The sequence below is a fragment of the Crocodylus porosus genome, unplaced genomic scaffold, assembly GCF_001723895.1.
Source record: "Crocodylus porosus isolate Cpor-Errol unplaced genomic scaffold, CroPor_comp1, whole genome shotgun sequence".
Lineage (NCBI taxonomy): Eukaryota > Metazoa > Chordata > Crocodylia > Crocodylidae > Crocodylus > Crocodylus porosus.
Genome location: NW_017728886.1, coordinates 122,784,890 through 122,804,174, shown reverse-complemented (window position 1 = coordinate 122,804,174; position 19,285 = coordinate 122,784,890). Strand labels below are relative to the sequence as shown.

The 19,285-nt window shown below is 40.3% G+C and overlaps 1 protein-coding gene across 1 annotated transcript in view; it reads left to right on the top strand.

Moving 5' to 3' along the window:
* SEMA5A (semaphorin 5A) overlaps positions 1-19,285 on the top strand; it is a 429,765-nt gene that overhangs the window by 311,532 nt on the left and 98,948 nt on the right. The window contains exon 14 of the mRNA XM_019541437.1: positions 1,307-1,454. Within this exon, the coding sequence (XP_019396982.1) occupies positions 1,307-1,454 (148 nt within the window). The remainder of the gene's footprint in view (positions 1-1,306; positions 1,455-19,285) is intronic.

Sequence of the window (19,285 nt, the reverse complement as noted above, 5' to 3'; positions counted from 1 at the left end):
ATTTGGTAGTGAAGAATGAGAGTTGAGGTTGTTAGGGGTTAATACAAGAAAGGTTATTCACTATGTTTCTCTTGTAGGTAACTATGACTTTACTAGCCAATTGCCCATTAAGAATGACTGGCGGGTGGGGTGCAAAAGGGAGCTGGGATGGAGTGTCGCCACCAAATACACCTTGCTGCCACTGTTCTACCTCTTACAGGGAGCAGGGTGGGGGAACCGAGGCCAGCCTCAGCTCCCCCACCTCCTGTCCGATCCTCGGTACAGCTGCGGAATCATGGTGGTGCTCCCCCACACTTGGAGCAGTCTGATTGGCTGTTTCCATCAGCCAGTCAGAGTGCAAATAGAGCGTTACAGACAGACAAATAGACAGACAGGTAAACTTAGCCTTTTATAATATTAGAAAAATGTCTTTGTATCCAAATAGAAAAAAAAGAGAGACTAGAATATTAAAATTAATATTCTTTGCAGGACAGGATGAAGAGAAAGCAACTTCAAAAGTAGATAGTAGAAAGTAGATAGTAATTAGTGGTTCAAAAGTTGAAAGATGGAAGGCAATAAAATGTCCAGTTTGATTTTTTTTTTTTTTGCTTAACCCAGATTAACCTAAGTTTTAGCTGTCCTGAAGCAAACTTTTCATTTGCTATTAAACAGTTGACGGGCCTTCTGAATCAGATTGCCTGAAGGCTACTGAGAAAATCCTTAGGTAAATTGTGATGCTTAAAAACATACTTTAGAGGTAAAAGCAACAATATGATAAAAGTATTTTGTGGAGCCCTTCTACTTAGAATCTTGTTTTATCTTTGATGTTACCTATAAAATCAGGCAGTGGGACAGTTGAAAAGCCAACTCAACTGTTTGAGCAGGAAAAAAGATGAATTATAAATGAGGCTTGACTTGCTTGTTTCTGCTTGCAGAATAATATCTACATAAATATTTGCCTTTCTATTTCATGGACACAGTTCTTCCCTCAAGTACGGGTGTTACTTCTATTGGAGTAGCAATCTACTCTGGTGTGGAATGTCTTTTACAGTTAAGTAGATACACAAGCTAGATTGCACTCAGAGTGAAGCTGGACAATGAAGAAAATGCTGCACTCTGTTTGCACCAAAAATATTCCCGTCATTTATTTGTGTGTCATATACTGTATGACAATCATAACTTCTGTGTTTCAAAAAATAAAGGGTTTAACAAATAAATATGAGGCCACCCATGTGAAACATTTCCATGTGCAAACATCTGTCTAAATAATGGAAAATGTAGAGGTCGGGGACCTTTCTGCATTAAATCATTTCTTTTCCCCTGTCAGATACTGCAATGAACATTTGCTATGCCCTCCACACGTATTCTGGACAGGCTGGGGTCCATGGGAACGCTGCACTGCCCAGTGTGGTGGAGGGATTCAGGCTCGTCGCAGGACTTGCGAGAATGGCCCTGACTGCCCTGGCTGTAATGTGGTGAGTCACTTCTGGGATGTCTTGTCAGCAAACACTCACAAGCGTGGTGATTTGTGACTGTGAGTTTCTATCTACATTGTTTGAGTCTATTTATTATTTGCATTACTGAAGTAACTAAGAGCCCAAGTAGAGGACTAGTTGGAAACACAAGAAAACTGATATATTGATTAGCAGATCAACAGTGGCCTCAGTGTACTGAGAGCTAAACAACATCAAAAATTTTGCAGACAAGGTTCTTTGGGAATTTTGCAGTCATTTCAAAATTTTGCAAGCATTTCAGTACTGTGTGCAAAAAGGAGTTTTAAGGTGAGCCTGAAGAAAATCTGTGAAATGGCTTTGTAGGTATTTATGGGGAGCAACCTCAGGGGGAGGGGCAGCATGGGACATGGCATGAATGTGCTTATTTGAATATCTAACAAGTGTGAGATGAAGGGTGGCAATACAGGCTGGTCAGAATAAGGAGACAGCTTCTTGACTGAATGAGTGAGGACAGGCAGGATAGAGCTAGGGATGGGAGGCTAGTGGACAGGTGCAAAGAAGAAACTGAGATATTCAGTGCAGCAGGCTGGGAGAATAATGCTTGGACCAGAATTCTGTATGAATAGGAAAATATTTCATTTGCCAGTGCCAAAAAAAAGAATGATTCATCTATCGAGACACAGTATGAAATCTTAAAGAGAGCTTGAGCTGAGCGGACAGATAGGAAAGATCAAGTATTAGAGGTATTACACAAAAAGAATCTGCAAGACTTGGGCTGAGTGCTGACATGGATACTTAGAAAAAATATTAGTCTAATTGTCCAAAATTACTGAAAAGGTGTGGGTAGAAGGATAAGAGCTCTATTTTAACACAGTTGACCTTGAGCTGAACTTGAGCTGGAACTTGTTGGACATCCGCGTTAGGAACTATTGGTGCCTGTAGATATGCATGATGTGTGTGTAATGACAGTGCATCTGACCAGACTCAGGTAATTTACATGCTCCAGCAGCCTCTCAGGGTCTCACGTATTCAGCATCCTACACTTCAAAATGGTGATGGTGGGGGTACTTTAACTAAAGCTTGTTGAACAAGCTATAGTTAAAGCACCCTCTGCCACCATTTTGGAGTGTGGGATGCTGAATACATGAGATGCTGTGGGCAGTTTAATTAGAGAGGACCCTGAGAGCCACTTTAATGAAAGCCCTGCCTCCCCCCCAAAAAAACAAAAAACAAAACCTGGAGCACATGTAAAGATGCCCTGTGACATACTTTTTGGTCCTTTGTTTCAGAATGTCATTCAAGAAGATAAAAATACAATTCTCTAAATAGTGGGCTAGTATTTAAATTCCCTCAGTTTAGAGGATAAACTTGATTTAATTACAAGGTGTGTTGTCATCCATGGTCTTTTTTTAGCATCGCTGGCAAACTTGTTCAAAACCAAGTAAAGGGGAATTTATAATAATCTCAGTTTTGCTTTTTTACATGCCCTCCCTGGTTCTGTGCTGCTTTTGACACTTGTCCCACAACTGAAATTTCACTGTTGCAAGGAAATTGAATACAGTCAAAGCGTTTGTTCACTTCCCTTGGCTCAACTTTAAGAATTAACCAAGCTGTCTTCACTTCTGCTAAGTCTTCAAAATATTTGACTTCTGTTGAAGAAAGGAAAATCTCTTGCACAGATCTGTGGTTAAACTTCTGTGACTGGCAAAAAGAAGTTAAAGAGTGTGCTATGGAAGTTTTCTGTTTCCATCTTTTTTGTTAAATGTTTGTTAGCATTACTTGGCTCATATGATTGAAGAATGTAATCTGTTCCTGATCTGTAGTGAAAAGTATATACCCCAGATAGCTTTGGGAAATTCTATGAGAGGAAGAATATTATGAGGTGTTTTGTCAGATATTAGATCCAAATCAATGAGATTATTGTTTTGGGGATTTGCAATCTGATTTTCCTGTCATTTGTAAAATATTACAGCAACTGTTGCAGTGTCTAGTGTATTCAAACGATTCCTTCCTGGTTCACTAACCACATGTTTTGTTTAGGCAGTTTTGTTTGAACTTTTTCAGTAAAGCTTGGAGATTTTTACTCCAATATACTTCTCAAATGTTTCAGCATGTCCTAAAATGGTATCGGCATACCAAAAATATGGTGCAAATTCCTGGTAAATACCAGTGTTCTTGGAAGACAAAGAAAGTAAGTCTAATGACTTAAGTGTGTGGTTTACTAAGCGACAGTGCGTATGCAGCTGAAAGCTGCTAGTCTTGAGTTGAAAGATCTTTTACCATGTAACAGAACTGTGTGGAAGCACACAATTTAGAAATTTATTTGATTATTAGTTAAGAAGAAACTGTTCCGCTAGTGGAAAAAGACTTATTTGAAGAATTTTATGACTTTTTAGTTGTTGATGAAATACAATATTTATGCTGCTAGAATATCCTAATGAAAAAGTGTAATTCTATCAAAACTAGTATTAAGAAACTTTAATCATCTGACACAAATACATTTTTCAGTGTGAATATAATGCCAAGCTAATAGCTTGCAAAATAATTAAAACCATGCATATTTGTTGCCACAGATGCATGAAGTGGAAATATTTATGATTTGTTACTAACTTTCTTTGATTACTTATCGGTAGTGAAGAAATGTTAGGCTTGGATTAATATGTGGTAGAAAAGTAAGGTGGACTAGATTTTTTTCCTACCGTTTGAGCATCTAATGGAGTTAGATGCCCACATGCCATTCTATTTTACCTTATTCATGTCCTGAAAATCCATTAATTAATCTACTTTTGTAAAACGGCATTATCTTAACTTTAAGGCTGAGTCACAAAAAAAGCAGTGAGGAGGAAGACCGCTCACCCACCAATTGTATTAACAGTTTTACTGGGACTCAAATAACGTGGAATAGAATCACATTTGGTGTGTAAGTAGACTTAGGTGCTTGAAAGGTAAAATAGAATCTGGTCCAATATCTGCATATTTTAATGAATGGACTGTATCTGCTAGAGTAGATGGTGCCAATGTACTTTAGTATCTTGCACAGAACTCCACACCATCAACCCAGATTGTAAAATATCAAATTTGGAGCAAAGAAGTGTTAGTGTTATGTTTCCACCCATTTCAAAATTAATTAGTAGCAGCTGAGGTAATAGAATTTGGGAATGCAGAATCCTACCTCCCTCTTCTAATCACTAGACAGTATCATTTTTGGCCAGAACTAAGGTTTATCAAGATGTCTGTATTTTCTAAAGCAAGGGTGAATTCTGAGAAACCCTCACAATGTCAGATTCCCCAAGTTTCCCTGAGTGTCTTTTAACAGTGCTGATAGAGAATTAAAAATCCATGATTTTGGATACACATATTCCCGACAAATTCAAATTAAAACAGTGAAGAGAAGGGATACTTCACTGATAAGGGAAAAGAAAAGCTTATTATATCACAGGAAATTACAAGAGCTTGGCTTGCTTAACCTAAGAAAATTAAGACTAAGGAGCTATGACTGCTGTTCACCAAGGAGGGAGAAGAGCTATTTAAGATAAAAGACTGTGTTGGTGCAAGAACACATTTGTATCAAGTAGACATGAATAATTTCAGGCTGGTGGTTGGAAACCTTTTTCTAATTATTTGACAAGTGTGGTTCTGGAATGCCCTTTTGATTAGCGGGATGTGTCATCTCTAATGCATCTGGATTTATGAAGATGGGCAATGTAGTAGTGGTAGGCTGGGGGTGGATTCAGTGTTGTTTGTATGAGTCAGTTGTGCTTTGTCCTTCCCATCTCTTTCTGTTTTACTGCAAAGCTGTGTAGAGCAGAGGCATGGCAAGGCATCTCCCTCCCAGAGCAGCTGCAACACATGGTGCAGAGCTGGCTGCAACTCTGCCAGTCGGGGCAGCATGGTCACCCACCATTGCTGTGGCAGCTATTTTTGTGCCCACTCATAAATGTTGTGCCCAGGACTGCTGGCCCAGTCACCCCCACTCGGTTATGCTAGTGGTGTGGAGCTCCTCAGCTCTCCCCTGAATCACTTCCGTTCTGCATAGAAACCTTGGTGTTGATGCCTGAAGAACTTTGTGATCCAAAACGGAGGTGGCTTAAGAAGCTTGTGGCTGTTGGCATAGGGCCACTTTGAATTGCTCGTTGGAATGGAGGCATCTGAATTCCCTCTCGGTCCCATTTGAGTGCCAGCTGAAACATGCCCTGATAGTAAAAAGTCTCTCCTCAGTCTCAACTGCACCTGGCCCATTCCAGAGATTTCTAAGGTATAAATAAAGGAAAAAATTGGCCGTCAACCTGGGAGGATTAAAAAGCATCTTTGTCACCACCAGTTACCTTGCCTACTTTTGTTATATTACGTTTTTTTGACATGTTAAGCCTGGTACTTGCATAGAGGCATGTAGAACAGGATAACTATAAGCTTACTTTTCTCTTACCTGACTCTGAAAAGAATTTCTTCAGTTAATCTGTTGAGGAACTTACTTTAAAGCATGCTTTGACCAGATGCAATTTATACACTTGTGGGAGTTGGCTGTCTACAGGGATCCAACATCAAGAGACATAGTTAGGAATCAGAGCCAAATTCTGCCCTCAGTTACACTTTCACAACACAATTAAAAGGGGAATTGAAATGAGTAGGGCTGTAAATTTGTAAACCGTGGATAGATTTTGACGCAGTCATTGTAAAACCCTATAATTTTATTTTGGAAGATCCTAGATTTTCCTATGCATTTTCTCATTTTAAGCTTTAATAGTGTGCATTATTGATAAAATGACACCCTTGTTTTGTGAGAGTTTTGAAAGAATATAAAAGTTCTGTGAATAAAATGAGTTGCTTGCTGTAAGAAATTTATAAGATCTGTATTTCCTCAGTGTGTAGTTTACATAACTTTAGATTCCTTTACATTCACATAGACTCCCACCTGCTTAAATTAAATTAGACTTCTTGGTTTGAGTTCTTCCCTCAGCGACAGAAATGCAGTTACTTCCAACTTCAATAAGAATGACACTCTTATAAAAGAAACAAAAGTTCAGCTTCCTCACAACTGTGTATTTGCTGACTCGCATATAGTTCATACCACCTTAAGGATCCCTTCTCAGTTTGAATCCTTGGTGTCCCCAAACCTCTTCCACCAAAGGGATTCCATTCCCTTGCTACTGTTGGCTAAAGAGTATAAGGCTAGCCCCAGTTGATGTAAGGCTGCATCTTTGTCAGTGCTTTTGCCTATCACAAGCCACTTGATATATAGAGTATTATGTTTCATGGACAACTGTGGTCAAAGATGAGTTCCCGTATCCTGCTGCTTTCTTTGGATTCTGGATTCCCTTATAAAGTGCTCTGTATATGCATTAAGAAGGAAGTAATTCCTTTGCAAACCTCTGCTATTTTCATCTGCAGGAGCATGTTGTTGGTCACGGTTTAAGTTCCCATCCCTTTTTTTATGCAGTTTGGAATTTCTATTGAAATTCTTTGGATCATATTTTCCCTTAGTTCTCAGTTGGTAGGAACCTCTTTGGACCTTTAGGAAAAGTTAGTCTGAAGTCTGAGATTTCTGCTATGGAAATAGAGAACAATCTAAGACAGACATGATGTTTCTAGGAGACACCTCCAGGCTAACAGGTACCTGATGGCTTTATTTAAGTTCCTTCCTGGTCCTGTGTAGAAACTGAAGGACCAAGAGTTTTGATTTGGTGACTTAAGTCCTCACCTTGAGATCAGGCCTAGACAAGTTAGGTTTGTAATTTAAGGGCATCATACAAAATGTATGTCCTTTACATTCTCTCTTACTGGCACAGTTTTCATTTCTTTTCAGATATCCCAATTGAGTTGAAGTTTCCATTTCATATTTTATCAGTCTTATGTAGCTTATCCAGATACTCTTTGCTGAAGATTGTTTTATTTTGCCTGCTTGCCTAAAGCACAAGGAAGCGGCTACTAGGGTAGTGCTTTCTTAGATGATTGAGAGACTGTGGAGAGTGAAGGAACCTAAAAATTGGCAAACTATTGGCAAAGTAAGTTTAGGCCAGGATTCTGCTTCTTGAAGACTAATTATAAAGTGTTTTAGGAAGATAGCGCTATGCCTCAGTGGAGGATACATAGTACACAGAGTTGCCAACTGGATAGTCCATCACAAACTTGATTTATTGGTATAACTGGCAATTTGTTTGTACTCTTCCAGGCTCCTGCTGGGCCAGCAGGCAGCAGCAGCAAGGTAAGTTGGATACTTTTTCAGCCTGGCTTTTTGTTCGTCAGAATATAAGAATTCAATAGGAATTGTAAGTAGTTCTTGCTGGTCATCTGGGAAAGGGTACATTGTGCCCAAAAGCTTGTCTAGGAATGCTTACAACTATGCAGTTGGTCCAATGAAAGATATCACCCACAAAATCCTTGCCTCATATTTCCTGGACCATCTGAGCTACACATTGCTCCAGCACTACCACAATATGGAAGATACCAATTTTTTGCTTTAGATATACTTACGTTGAATAAAGTGAAAGAAACTGGTGCTTATAAAAGGCTAATAATTGACAGTTTTCATAAAAGGCTAATAAGTAACAGTTTTCTTTGCCTCCAGCTTTTTATTAGGTGCAGATACACAGCCAGACATACATGCGCTTTATTCTTATGCTGAAGAATAGGAAAAGAATGTTATGCAAAATTCTGTTTAAAAAGTTTTCCAGCCTGCCTGTTTAAAATCAGACCAAACTGTAGAAAGTCAGGGTCTTTCAAGGATACTGTCTGGAGCAGGGATAATGATTAAAAAGGACAGAAGAAAAGGCAAGAGCGTTATTAAGTTTATTAGAATGAGGATAGGTTTGGGACTTATGGCTAGGAGTTGGTGTAACTTTCTATCTGCCTTATAATTTACCCTATAATGAGAGGATCCATAAAGGATACAGCCCATCACTTAGTACAGGTAATGTGAATTCCTCTCCAATCTTGCTTTAAGCTTCTTACTGCATTACATTCATTCCATATCCTGACTTGTATCAACAAAGACAGTTTATTTAAACAAATTTCCTTGTGTCAAAGTGTGTTCTTTATGGGTTGTAAGACAATTGTTTTCAATATAAACCTTTTTGTATGATTAGAATGGTTACCAAAAGCCAGTGATCACATCTGCATTGATATTCAGCTGCCAGTCAAATGCAGTTTGCTTTTTAGTAGTGACATTTACTTTAGACTGGGGATCAGATTTGAAGCCCCAGGCTTCACAAAGGGTTTCAATTAGCAACATCACACTTATAATTCATCTCTGTGTATGAGGTTGGGGCATCTTGTGTTGAGATGCTATCATGATGCACTTATAAACAAAAGTCTTAGCATTTATAAACAAGAAAGACATAGCACTTACTAAGTGTCCACTCTTTTTGGTCTCTCTCTTCTTTTATTTCATCGAATCCCCTCCTTTCTTGTTTCACATTGTACTTTCATTTTTCTCCCCAGTTATTTTGTCATTAATTTCTTCAGTGTGTCCTTCTTTGGCTACATCAGGATAGCCAAACATCTTTTCATTCTTTGTTTTACCTCCTCTTAGCTTCTCCTTCTTCAGTGTGCTTATGCCACACACTCTGCCTCTCTACTCCACCATCGTACCATGCCAGCCTCTATTCTTTCAGGTGCTTTGTGACAGTCTCTTTACTCTCTTATTAGCTGTCAACCTTTTGCTGCAACTTTTATTTGGATTGTTTTTGGCATGGTACCGATGCTGCAAAAGTTCAAGACCCACTCTGGATTTCTGCTAGCTGTCAATGGGTATCTGGCCATAGGGGTTGAGAAATTAGATAGCCAGGTGTGGTGTGTGTTATGAGCTATAAAAACAAATTGATGTGCCTTAACCACTAATCCTTCAAAAAGGACCGTTGCCCTTTTACAACATGGTATCCTCAAGAAGCATGAATCCAGCCGCACCTATTTGAAGAATCTTCATTGCCTTAAAGACAGCTTCAAGACGTTCTCAATGTTAGTACTGTAATGTGAACAGCAGGGGCTGATTAATGCATGAGTCTGTGGGGTCTGGGCCCAGGGGCCCCTGCCAATCAGGGGCCCCCGGGGCATCAGAGGCAGCACAGCCCAGGCAGGCATTGTAGCCATGGGCATCTGGGGTGGTCAGCATGCACTTCCTCCCCTCCGGCTGGGCCAGAACCAGAGGCTAGGGGTGGGTATGCGGCTCCCTGAAGGCAGCAGTAGCTTCCTGGGACCGTCTGCTTCCAAGATGCCCATGGGTGGCCCCGCTCCCTGCTGCCTACAGGTGGCTGCTGGCACCAAGGCCACTGGGGCAGGACCAGACAGCCCTGTCCCACCCCACCCAGATTGGCTGAGGGGCAGGCGGGCATCTGGGGGTGGAACTCATGCCCCCCTCCCTGCAAGCTGGCTCCAGCCCATCCCACAGCACGGGGGGACCACAGTTCCAGCTACACAATGCCTGCCGGGTGGAGAGGGCAGGCTGGGGCCAGGACCATCTTCACCTTAGCAGCACTCACACCTCCTGGCTCACCCAGACATGCTAAGGAGGCTGGGTGGACCCAGCCACAGCCCCCTTGCAGATGCAAAGGGAACCTGCCCTCGCCTGGCGGAGGGCCTCCTATCTTCTGTTTGCCCAGGGCCCCAAGAAATCTCAATCTGCCACTGCCTCTCAGGTACTTAGGAATAGAGTAGGCCCTTATATGTAATTCATGTTTTAAGCCAACTTTTTGAAAACTCATTATTTAAAAAAAATTGACGTGAAAATGTCCCTGCTCTCTCTTACTGATATTTATTTTAAAGTGTGTTTACATAAAACAGAAGGTTTGCTTCCTATTAATTTATCTATTCTGACTGATTGTCCCCCACCTTGGAACAGTCTCTTTCTTTTACAACACCGTAGCCGTAGACACTCATAGCGATGGTGTCACAATAAATGTGGCTTTTGCATACACAGCTGTTTTTTCAACACAGTATTTTTAAATTTGCCCACAAAATGTTTCTGTCTGTCTTTTTCAAATAAATCTCCTCAAGAGAAAGGCATCAAAAATATCTCAATACTGTAAATATACTGTGGTATTTTAAAGCTGTATCACTTACTGAAATTTCACACGAGGCATTAAAATAGATGACCAAAGGCCATGACCAAAGGCATTGATGTGTAGTGCAAGATAACTATAAATTTTCATGATGTAAAGGAACTATGCCACAGAGAACCCTAGAGGTCAAAAAGAAAAACCTTGAAATCAATACAGTGAGCTAAAGGGACCCCATGAAGGTTAAGCAAAATTAATATAGTATGCCTGAAATAGTCTAATGCCAGATAGGATGACTGTGGTCAAATTTACAAGCAGCCTAAGTCTGGCAATAGGAAGCTTAGGTAGATCAGAAATCAGGTGTTATTGTAATGTAGACAGGATATACATGAGCTCAAGAAGGAATTGTGAAATTCTGTGGACAGAAATAACATGACTCAAAAGACAGATCTGTTTGAATTCTACATGGCATTTAGGTAAGTTGTACATTTCCTTCCAGACATGGCTCTTTTCTCCTGAGAAACATAATCTCACTTGAATTTGCATCAGATGAGTAATATAAAAAAATAACTTTTTTTGAGAGATTTATTTCTAGAGTAAGAAATCCAGGATGAGGTTCAAGTTTGATTTACATGTTTTATGTATCATAGACTTTTCAATTTATCTGTTGCATGTCATGCTAATGATATAAACCCATTTTATTTATATATAATGGGGATCTGGAAAAAATGAGTACACTTATTAACAAAACCAAACTGGTCAGCTTACTGCTTTTGAAAAATACAAAAGGAAAACTATTATCTGCTTCTTAAAAGAGAAACATTACTATAGCATCTGTGTCTTGTTTAATATTCAAGGACGGTGCTGAAACCAAATTTCCAGCAATGAAAAATATGGCTTCCCAATATTTCTGTTCTGAAACTAGTTGAAAGAAGTAGTACTCGAAAGACTGATGTCAGAAATGTTCTCTTTCATTCTTCTATTATGCCTTTATGAATTTGGAGATTGGGGTTTTATAGCATATCATCCACCAGACAGGATTCATTCTGTCTAAAGTATTTCCATAGTTTCAAAAAAGAATTTCTAATATTTTGTGTACTAAGAAAATGAAAATTATTATTACCAGTTTTTGTGCTTTCAAGTCCCTGTTTAACTTTTTTAAATTACAGAAAAAAGAAAGGCTACACATTATAACGGAAATAGGGAGAGCTCATACAAAATAATCCTTGTCTGCATGTGGCATTTGGCAACCTCATTGTTATGCTTTTTGTTCAACACATTTTCTATAGCCTTGGTTTTTCCTGTCTATTTAAAGTATAAATTCTTTAATGTATTAATTGCTACTTCTGTGCTTTGGATATGTCTAGTACAATGGGACCCCGATTTCATTTGAAGCTGCTGGCACTCCAGGTAACACTAACTGTAAATAATAATTTAGAGCAACATGGGCAACCTTTTTTGCAGAGATGCCAGAAATTAATCTCACACCACTTTGAGTGCCATTCCAGTCTCCTTCCTATGCCTGATCTGCTTCCTGCCCTGTGCTCCCTGCTTGGTGTGGTGTTCTACTTTTTGCCCGCTACCTCCTCCCTGATCTGTTATGTACCACATGCACAGTGGCTGTTCATGCCACTTATAGCAGGTTATCCACCCCCAATTTAGACAGTGGTGACAAATGTTTTGTAATAAACAATACAAAACTAAGATCACAAAAGAAGAATTATCAGGAAATCGCCTCTAGTATTTGTAGAGATCCATTTAGAAACATGGCTGCTCCTTTGCACTTAGAGTTCTGGACTCTACATGCATACTCATGCGAGATGTGACACACAACTTGGGCACATTGCGGTGCGCATGTGTATCCAAAAAATGGGCCCTGCCCGCAGTTCTTCACTTTACACATGATAGTAATCCAGTTAGTGAGGGATCTAGTTAATTTACTTTTCTTTTTTTAATTGCTTGCCCTTTTTAAAAAACAGGTTATACCAATCTTGCATTTTGTGTTAGACAGGCCTTGTTTAAAATCAGAGGAATAACTCCTCAGCTCGTGTAAACTGTCATACTTCTACTAATGTTGAACAACAGTGACAATCCGTATCAGCTAAAGATCTGGCCCATTGTCCCCATATTGAGCTATCCCAGTTTCATGCAACTCTTTTGTGAACTTTCTTTGTGGGCTCTAACTGACCATTGGTTTGACCTTTCCACAGAACTGTAGGTAGAATCATTCTCTTAGATATTCTCATATCCAAGAGGTTTCCTCCTATTTAAACAGGTTTTTAAAACATAACCATTGCATAGTACTTCTGGGAATTCCAAAGTACTAGTATTGCCATCTTTAGAACTCTTCTCTTCTGATGTTCATCAAGAAGGTTTTTTTTGATAGGTGTTAGTTGTGATTTAAACAGCAGTGATTTTGCTTGATTGTATCCTTAAGTACATAATGTTTCATGAACATTCCTGGCTTTGTTAAAGAGTTGGCCAGTCTTCGTGTAATTTTTTTTTTTTTTTTGGTGCATTTCCAACCAGTTTTTCTTCATAATCAAAAGGCATGTGTTTTTTTATTTTGGCATGTTTGTGACATGTTGAATATTCAATTAGGATGTAATACTTGGCATGACATTCAGTAAATCTTCTGCTGAACTGAAATATACAACTTGGTGACAGTGAAGGACAAATCTTAACACTGCTTCCAGAAGCAAAGGGTTCTGCTGTTGGCTGCTTGTCCTCCTGAGATAGGGGTTAAGTTGTGTAGCGATCAGTCTGTGGTCTGATGGAACACCTCCCGTTACAATATCTTGAAAATATTTTATCAGACTAAAGGAAAATGTGTCGCAGCACTGCTGGAGCTCTGGTGTGAGTGCAATGTGTGCTGCAGTCTGGTGCCATCTGTCTGCATTTGATCCAGTGGTTCCGTAGAGACCATGTGGCAATCTGGAAATTAGTAAACATAAGGCTGGCTTGTGAGCTCTATCCCCTGATGTCCTTAATTTTATACCAGATAAATTGCAGATCTTATTACTGCTTTTTATTGATATAATTTAATAGCTCACAAAAGAGGCATGAATGGATCGATGCGCTTAAAATTGAAGCAGAACAATGCATTTGTCAAAAAGCTTCAAAGAAAATGAAATGATTTAGACATATACTTTTAATACTGAGAAGCAGAACTCACAAATCTAACCATTACCATATATACTGGATCTAGATGCAAGTTTAAACCTCTCTGTATCAGTACATAGACTAGCGGGATAAGTGCCAAGCTGGAGATGAGACCAAAAGACACGAAGGGTCAAATACTGCTCCTTCTTAGGAGTTAAGCCATTGGCAAGTCTGAGTGCCATTATTCGTTCTAGACTGAGAAAGAGCTAAAAAGTAAAGACCCACCCTGGTTATAATTTGACTTACCTCAGTGGTGATGGGAAGTTTATTGCAGCTTCTGCACATCTCCACATGCTTTATATCCTGCTGAAGCCATCAGTAGGATAGAATACCATGAAACTTAGGAAGCCAATTCCAGACAGACCACCACAGAAGATAAAAAAAATTGTGTAGATGTTCACAGAAGAAGACATCCAGTTCAATTGGAATGCAGTTGACCTCAGAGAGCCTGGCCCACAGTTACTTTCCTACTCTGATTTGTGAGTGACTGAGAAGAAACACTGCCATTCACAGTGGTTCTAGTGCCTTGCCCATGAACTGCTTGGAGCCAAGGCATCTGATGGATGCTTGCTTTGTCTAGTGTATGACTTCTGAATGATCAGCCTCAAGTAACATGTACCTTTGCATAATGCAGTAACTGGTTCCAACTAGTTCTTCAAAGAGGCTTTTAAAAGTGCAGTTCTTCACACCTAGGTTTCTGTGATGATGGCCCCATGCTGAAGATTAAGATTGCTAATTAGCATGGATACTGAGCTTCTGAGAAGATGCATATACGTTTATGAACAGGATTATGGGATAAGCGTGTCTATGAAAGCAGAGCCCTGGACTTGACTCAAGAGGTCCTGTCATTCTCAGGTTCTGTATTTGTGTGCTGAGGGTGATTCGGGTCATTCTGTTTCCCCCAGAGCCAATGAAAGCAGCCTATGAACAAGGGATTCATGGATTCAAGATTCCATGTCCATAAGGGTCCACCGTGATAATCCAAGCAAGAGATGGAATTGAGTGCATCTTTTTTAAAAGAGATATAATTCCTGCATTCATTCCTACATGTAACAAACAGTGAGTTAATCCCTTCACTGACAAGCTGTAGGAATGGTTAGTTAGCCTCACAGTGATCAAATGACACTATATTTTGAGATGGAATTTGACAAACTTCAACTTTCAGCCAAAGCATCTTTTTTGCCTCTTTCATTTTGATTGACTGCCCTCCCCACCCCCCAATTAAATGTATCCTTCAAATGTGAGAGGTATACCTGTACTGCTCAGCCTTCTATTTGACAAACTAAATAAAATGAGCCCTTCACCCTCACATTGTAAACCATGTTTTCCAGTTCCTGGATCATCCATTGAACCTCCTGTGGACTCTTCAAAAAAGCAAACCAGAAGTGCATAAGGAATGGAATATAAATTAAAACCTTTGCATAAATCAGTGGTGCAACTCTTAACTGTTTGTCCCCCTTAAGAGTCATTTGCTTTTGGATTTATGGAGCTAAAGTTAAAATCCAAAGGTGTAAACAAATTTACCAGTCAGAAAAGTATTCCAAATCTAACATGGAGACATGAAAAGCAACAAAGTCATGCTTTTGCTTTACATTTTGATCATTTCCTTGGTTGGATATCAGGAGTTTGAGAAATGGGTGAAGCATGCATCAGTAATAGTGTGCCACTGCAGTTATAGATTCACTATTGCAGGAGCTGTTGAAGTGTGCGAGAGTGATTTTGTTAGCCAGGCTAATTGGCAGCAGTTCTTAGCCATCGGAGTACAATTACATGGAACTCTGTCCAAACTTATTACATTTATCTGCTGCCCTGTCTTTTGCTTTCACTTATTTTCAGAATATTGTAGTGATTTTTAGTTTATTAAGTTGTGATAGGATTTCGTTTTTCTTTGGAAATAATATCTGCCAGCCATTTCATTCCCTTGGCTGTGACAATTGGGAAACATAATTTTAAATAGTCTGTGGGCTATATATTTATGTAGTTATTACAAGGACCTAATTTTCTCTCCTCGTGGATTGATGAATCTCATCACTTTCTCCTTCAGCTTCCACTATTAAAAAAGTTCTGCAGAAATACCATCTCCTCCATGCCAAAGGAAATTGCTTGTTCAAAGCCTGTGACATTCATATAAAGTAGCTATGGTTACATGCCTTTAGAAAGGGCAGCCATACACCTTGGATTGTTTAATAATAAGACCTTTAAGTATGGCTGAGGTTATACATATTTAAGATATACTTCCTTCTGAATCTGAGTAAGTTTAGTCATCATGAATCAGGCCAAAATACAACACTTAACTCAGTGTCCTACCCTATTTTCTGTCCAGAAACTAGCTGAATTAGTTTGTCAGCTTTGTCCAAGGGTGAAAGCAGAGCTGTGACTTGCCCCTCTGCACAGATGACTGGGAAGTGTGCTGGGAGGAATGAGACTGAGGTAGAGCCCTGGATTCCAGGCTCACTTTACCAGTTAGTTAGCCAGCACAACCAAGGCAGCAGCCAGCATGGGAAGCCAGTCATCTTCCTTACGGAGCAAAGGGGAATGAAAAAACACATTTTGACTTAGAGCTGCTGTTCAGTCCCTGCCCAGCTCCTTTCCTTCTACTCAGGCTAGATTGCAAGATGTACATCCAGCGCTTAGAAACTATAGAACCAAGACACTGCCACCTTGCTGACATTGGAGACCCCCATTTTTCCCCAAGAAACTGGTCATGGAGTAAGACACTGCTGAGGCTGAGCAGCAGAGGCATAAATAGCTGGCCCTGGGAAGGGCTGCTGACTGCTAGAGGGCAGGGGAGGGAGGGGGATGCTGGGCATCAAAAGGCAGGGGGGAGGAGTGCTTCTGGGGTGTGGAGCATTGCTGGTCCTCCCTCTAAATCATTGCCCTGGGTTGGTGCTCCCCACCCTCCCCATAGTTACCCTAAAGGTGAGCTGGAGTGGCGGAATCAATTCAACCTTTCACAAAACGTCCTTTCCATTTCAGTGCTTGTGAGGACTGTGGGTAGCATTCCACCTCAGGGAAGCCCACGGTAGAACTGTGTTGTTGGTATAGCTTTACCAACATGCTATACCAGCAGAGTACTTCTAGGGTGGATACAGCTCATATCGACAAAACTGTTTGCATATTGGTAGAGCTTCAACTGGCCCCCTCCAAAATGATGAAGCAAACTAGGAGGAGGCTGGTTTTGCACTTTTGCCTTTTTTGCCCTCTACCTCCCTGATCAACATATCTAAGCTGGCAGGAGTATGAAGGGTAGATGAGTAACCCATGATATTCTGTCCAGGCAATGAGGCCACATGTTCATTATTTGATTTTAGTGTGAAAGATTTAAGTGAAGCCTGGAAATGAGTTTGCACCATTTCTGGTATTTCTCTTTTAGAGTGAATAGAGATCTATGCATTCACATAGGATCATGGGTGTGGAGGAGTCCCTTTATGTACAACTACGTCACCTAATCCCCTTCTTAAACTCCCCTCAATCCAAGATATGTATTAAAACTGGTTAGGGTTCTTGTTCCCACCAGCCCTATTGGAAGGCTGCCTGTTTGTATAGTTTGATGAGAATGTGTGTGAAATAGCTTGGCAGTTTTTGATAAAGGAGCTTTAGATTACTTAGGAAAAAAATAGTATCAGTGGACTTAATCTGCTTGTGCAGTGAAGAAGTATGAGACATCTATCAAAATTTAGCATCAGCAATTTTGGGATGAAGTATAAAAATGTTCCATGACACAGATAGAGAGGAAAAAGCAAATGCTGGATTATGGGAACTAATCCATCAAAAGCCTGTCTATAGGTCATATAAATACGATTCTAGTAAAAAATGAAGCCTGCAATCTTTTTTGAAGTATTTATCTGGGAAAGTTGGTTTACAGTGTTTTTTACATGTCTGTACATTTCAGTGTTTTACTATTCAGTCTACAAAACCTTAACCACAGCTTGAGCAATATGTATGACGTGAAAGTCATGCCCAATGAACGCAGCTATATATGGGCACCTGGCCAGTCCAGACGGGGAGTCAGTAATCATAGAATCATAGAAGTAGGGTTGGAAGGGACCTGGTAGTTCTTCAAGTCTGACCCCCCTGTCTGGGCGGGAGAAGAACTGAGCTCAAATGACTCCAGCCGGGTAGGCATCAAGCCTCTTTTTAAAGATCCCCGGGGTAGGAGCCAGCACCACTTCCCTTGGAAGTTGGTTCCAGCTCCTAGCCGCCTTAACTGTGAAATACTTCTTGCAGATGTCTAATCTAAACCTACTCTCCAATAATTTGTGTCCATTATTCCTTGTCATGCCAGGGGGCGCTAGGGGAAACAGTGTCTCCCCCAAACCCTTCTGGTCCCCCCTAGTGAGTTTATAGAGTTTATAATGAGTAGATGCAACTTCTGGCATGCCTTAGCCATGCTATTTTTGTTGAGCATCTAAGCTTGGGTAAGACCTTTTACCCTGACCTATGGAGAAAAGAGGAATTAACTTTTCACTATAGGTATCATTTGACCCATCTGCATCTTCACAAAAGCTACTTTGCTTTAATATTTCATAGGCAAAGTCCTCTCCCAGGATGAAATTTTCTGTAAATTATAGACCAACTGCACAAGGAGCTTTGGATAAAAGTATCCCAGTAGTGCAAGAGTAAAAAAATGTTTAAAACATTCTATTAAGTTTTTTTTTTTTTGGCTTGCCATAATTTGAGAACGACTGGGTATAAAGTAACAAAACAAATAAGCAGTCCAAAATGAAAGCTTGTCATGAATATTTTTACTCTTTTGGCTTCAACTAGATGTGCCCTAAATTAATTTGGCAGAGTTTATCAGTAGAATTATTTAATTCCTAAATTTGGTTGATACAGAGCATATAAACTTTGCATTCACACTTAACTTTTTGGAAGTGGTAGAGAAAGAAGCAGGTATTGAACTCATTGAGAGTGGAGATGGAGCAGAATCCAGAGACTTACTTAAAGTCAGCATACAAAGAAAAACAAAGGTCCATCATGCACCATTTGTAAACTTACTCAGGCTAAGTACAGACAGTCAAAAAGCCTGAGGCTGAATTGAATCGGTCTTTGCAGGTTACTCTACTCTGCAAAGATTAAACTGAGAAACAACTGGACACATGTTTACCTTTGATTCAGGAAATGTAGCCAAATGCCTATAGTGACTCAGGCCAGAAGCCAGGGGGCACTAGAGCATGGCTGTCTGGCACGCAGCCAGCCTGGGCTGTGTGTTTGCTTCCTCTTTTTGCTGCCCATGAAGTCTCTGAGATTTGCAGTCCAAAATTACAGCAGCAGGACTCTGCAGGGTTGCTCATCACTTCCTCCTCCTGCTTCCAGGTGCCTCTGGGATTTGTAGTCCACAGCCACAGTCAGCAGTAACTTTTAGTAAGTTTAACACTGGGGTAGCTCTGTACTTGGGGGAAGGGGGGTTTAAACCACCTCCCTAGCTCCAGCCCCCAGTCCCCCAGTATGTGTATATGACAGCCATTGATAAGTCCTTACATTTTTACTGCAACTTAATTAAAGTTTATGTCTGGGGTTTGACCAGGGGTGGACAATTATTTGGGCCTGAGGGCAACGTAGGGAGTTTTGGTGTGCTGTCGCAGGCTGGGTCAGCAACCCCCGCATGCCCCACATGCAAGAACTCACCAAAACTGCATATGAGGCATGGAGTGATGTTCAAGAGTTGGATGGGTGGGTGAGGACAAGGTCATGGGGCGG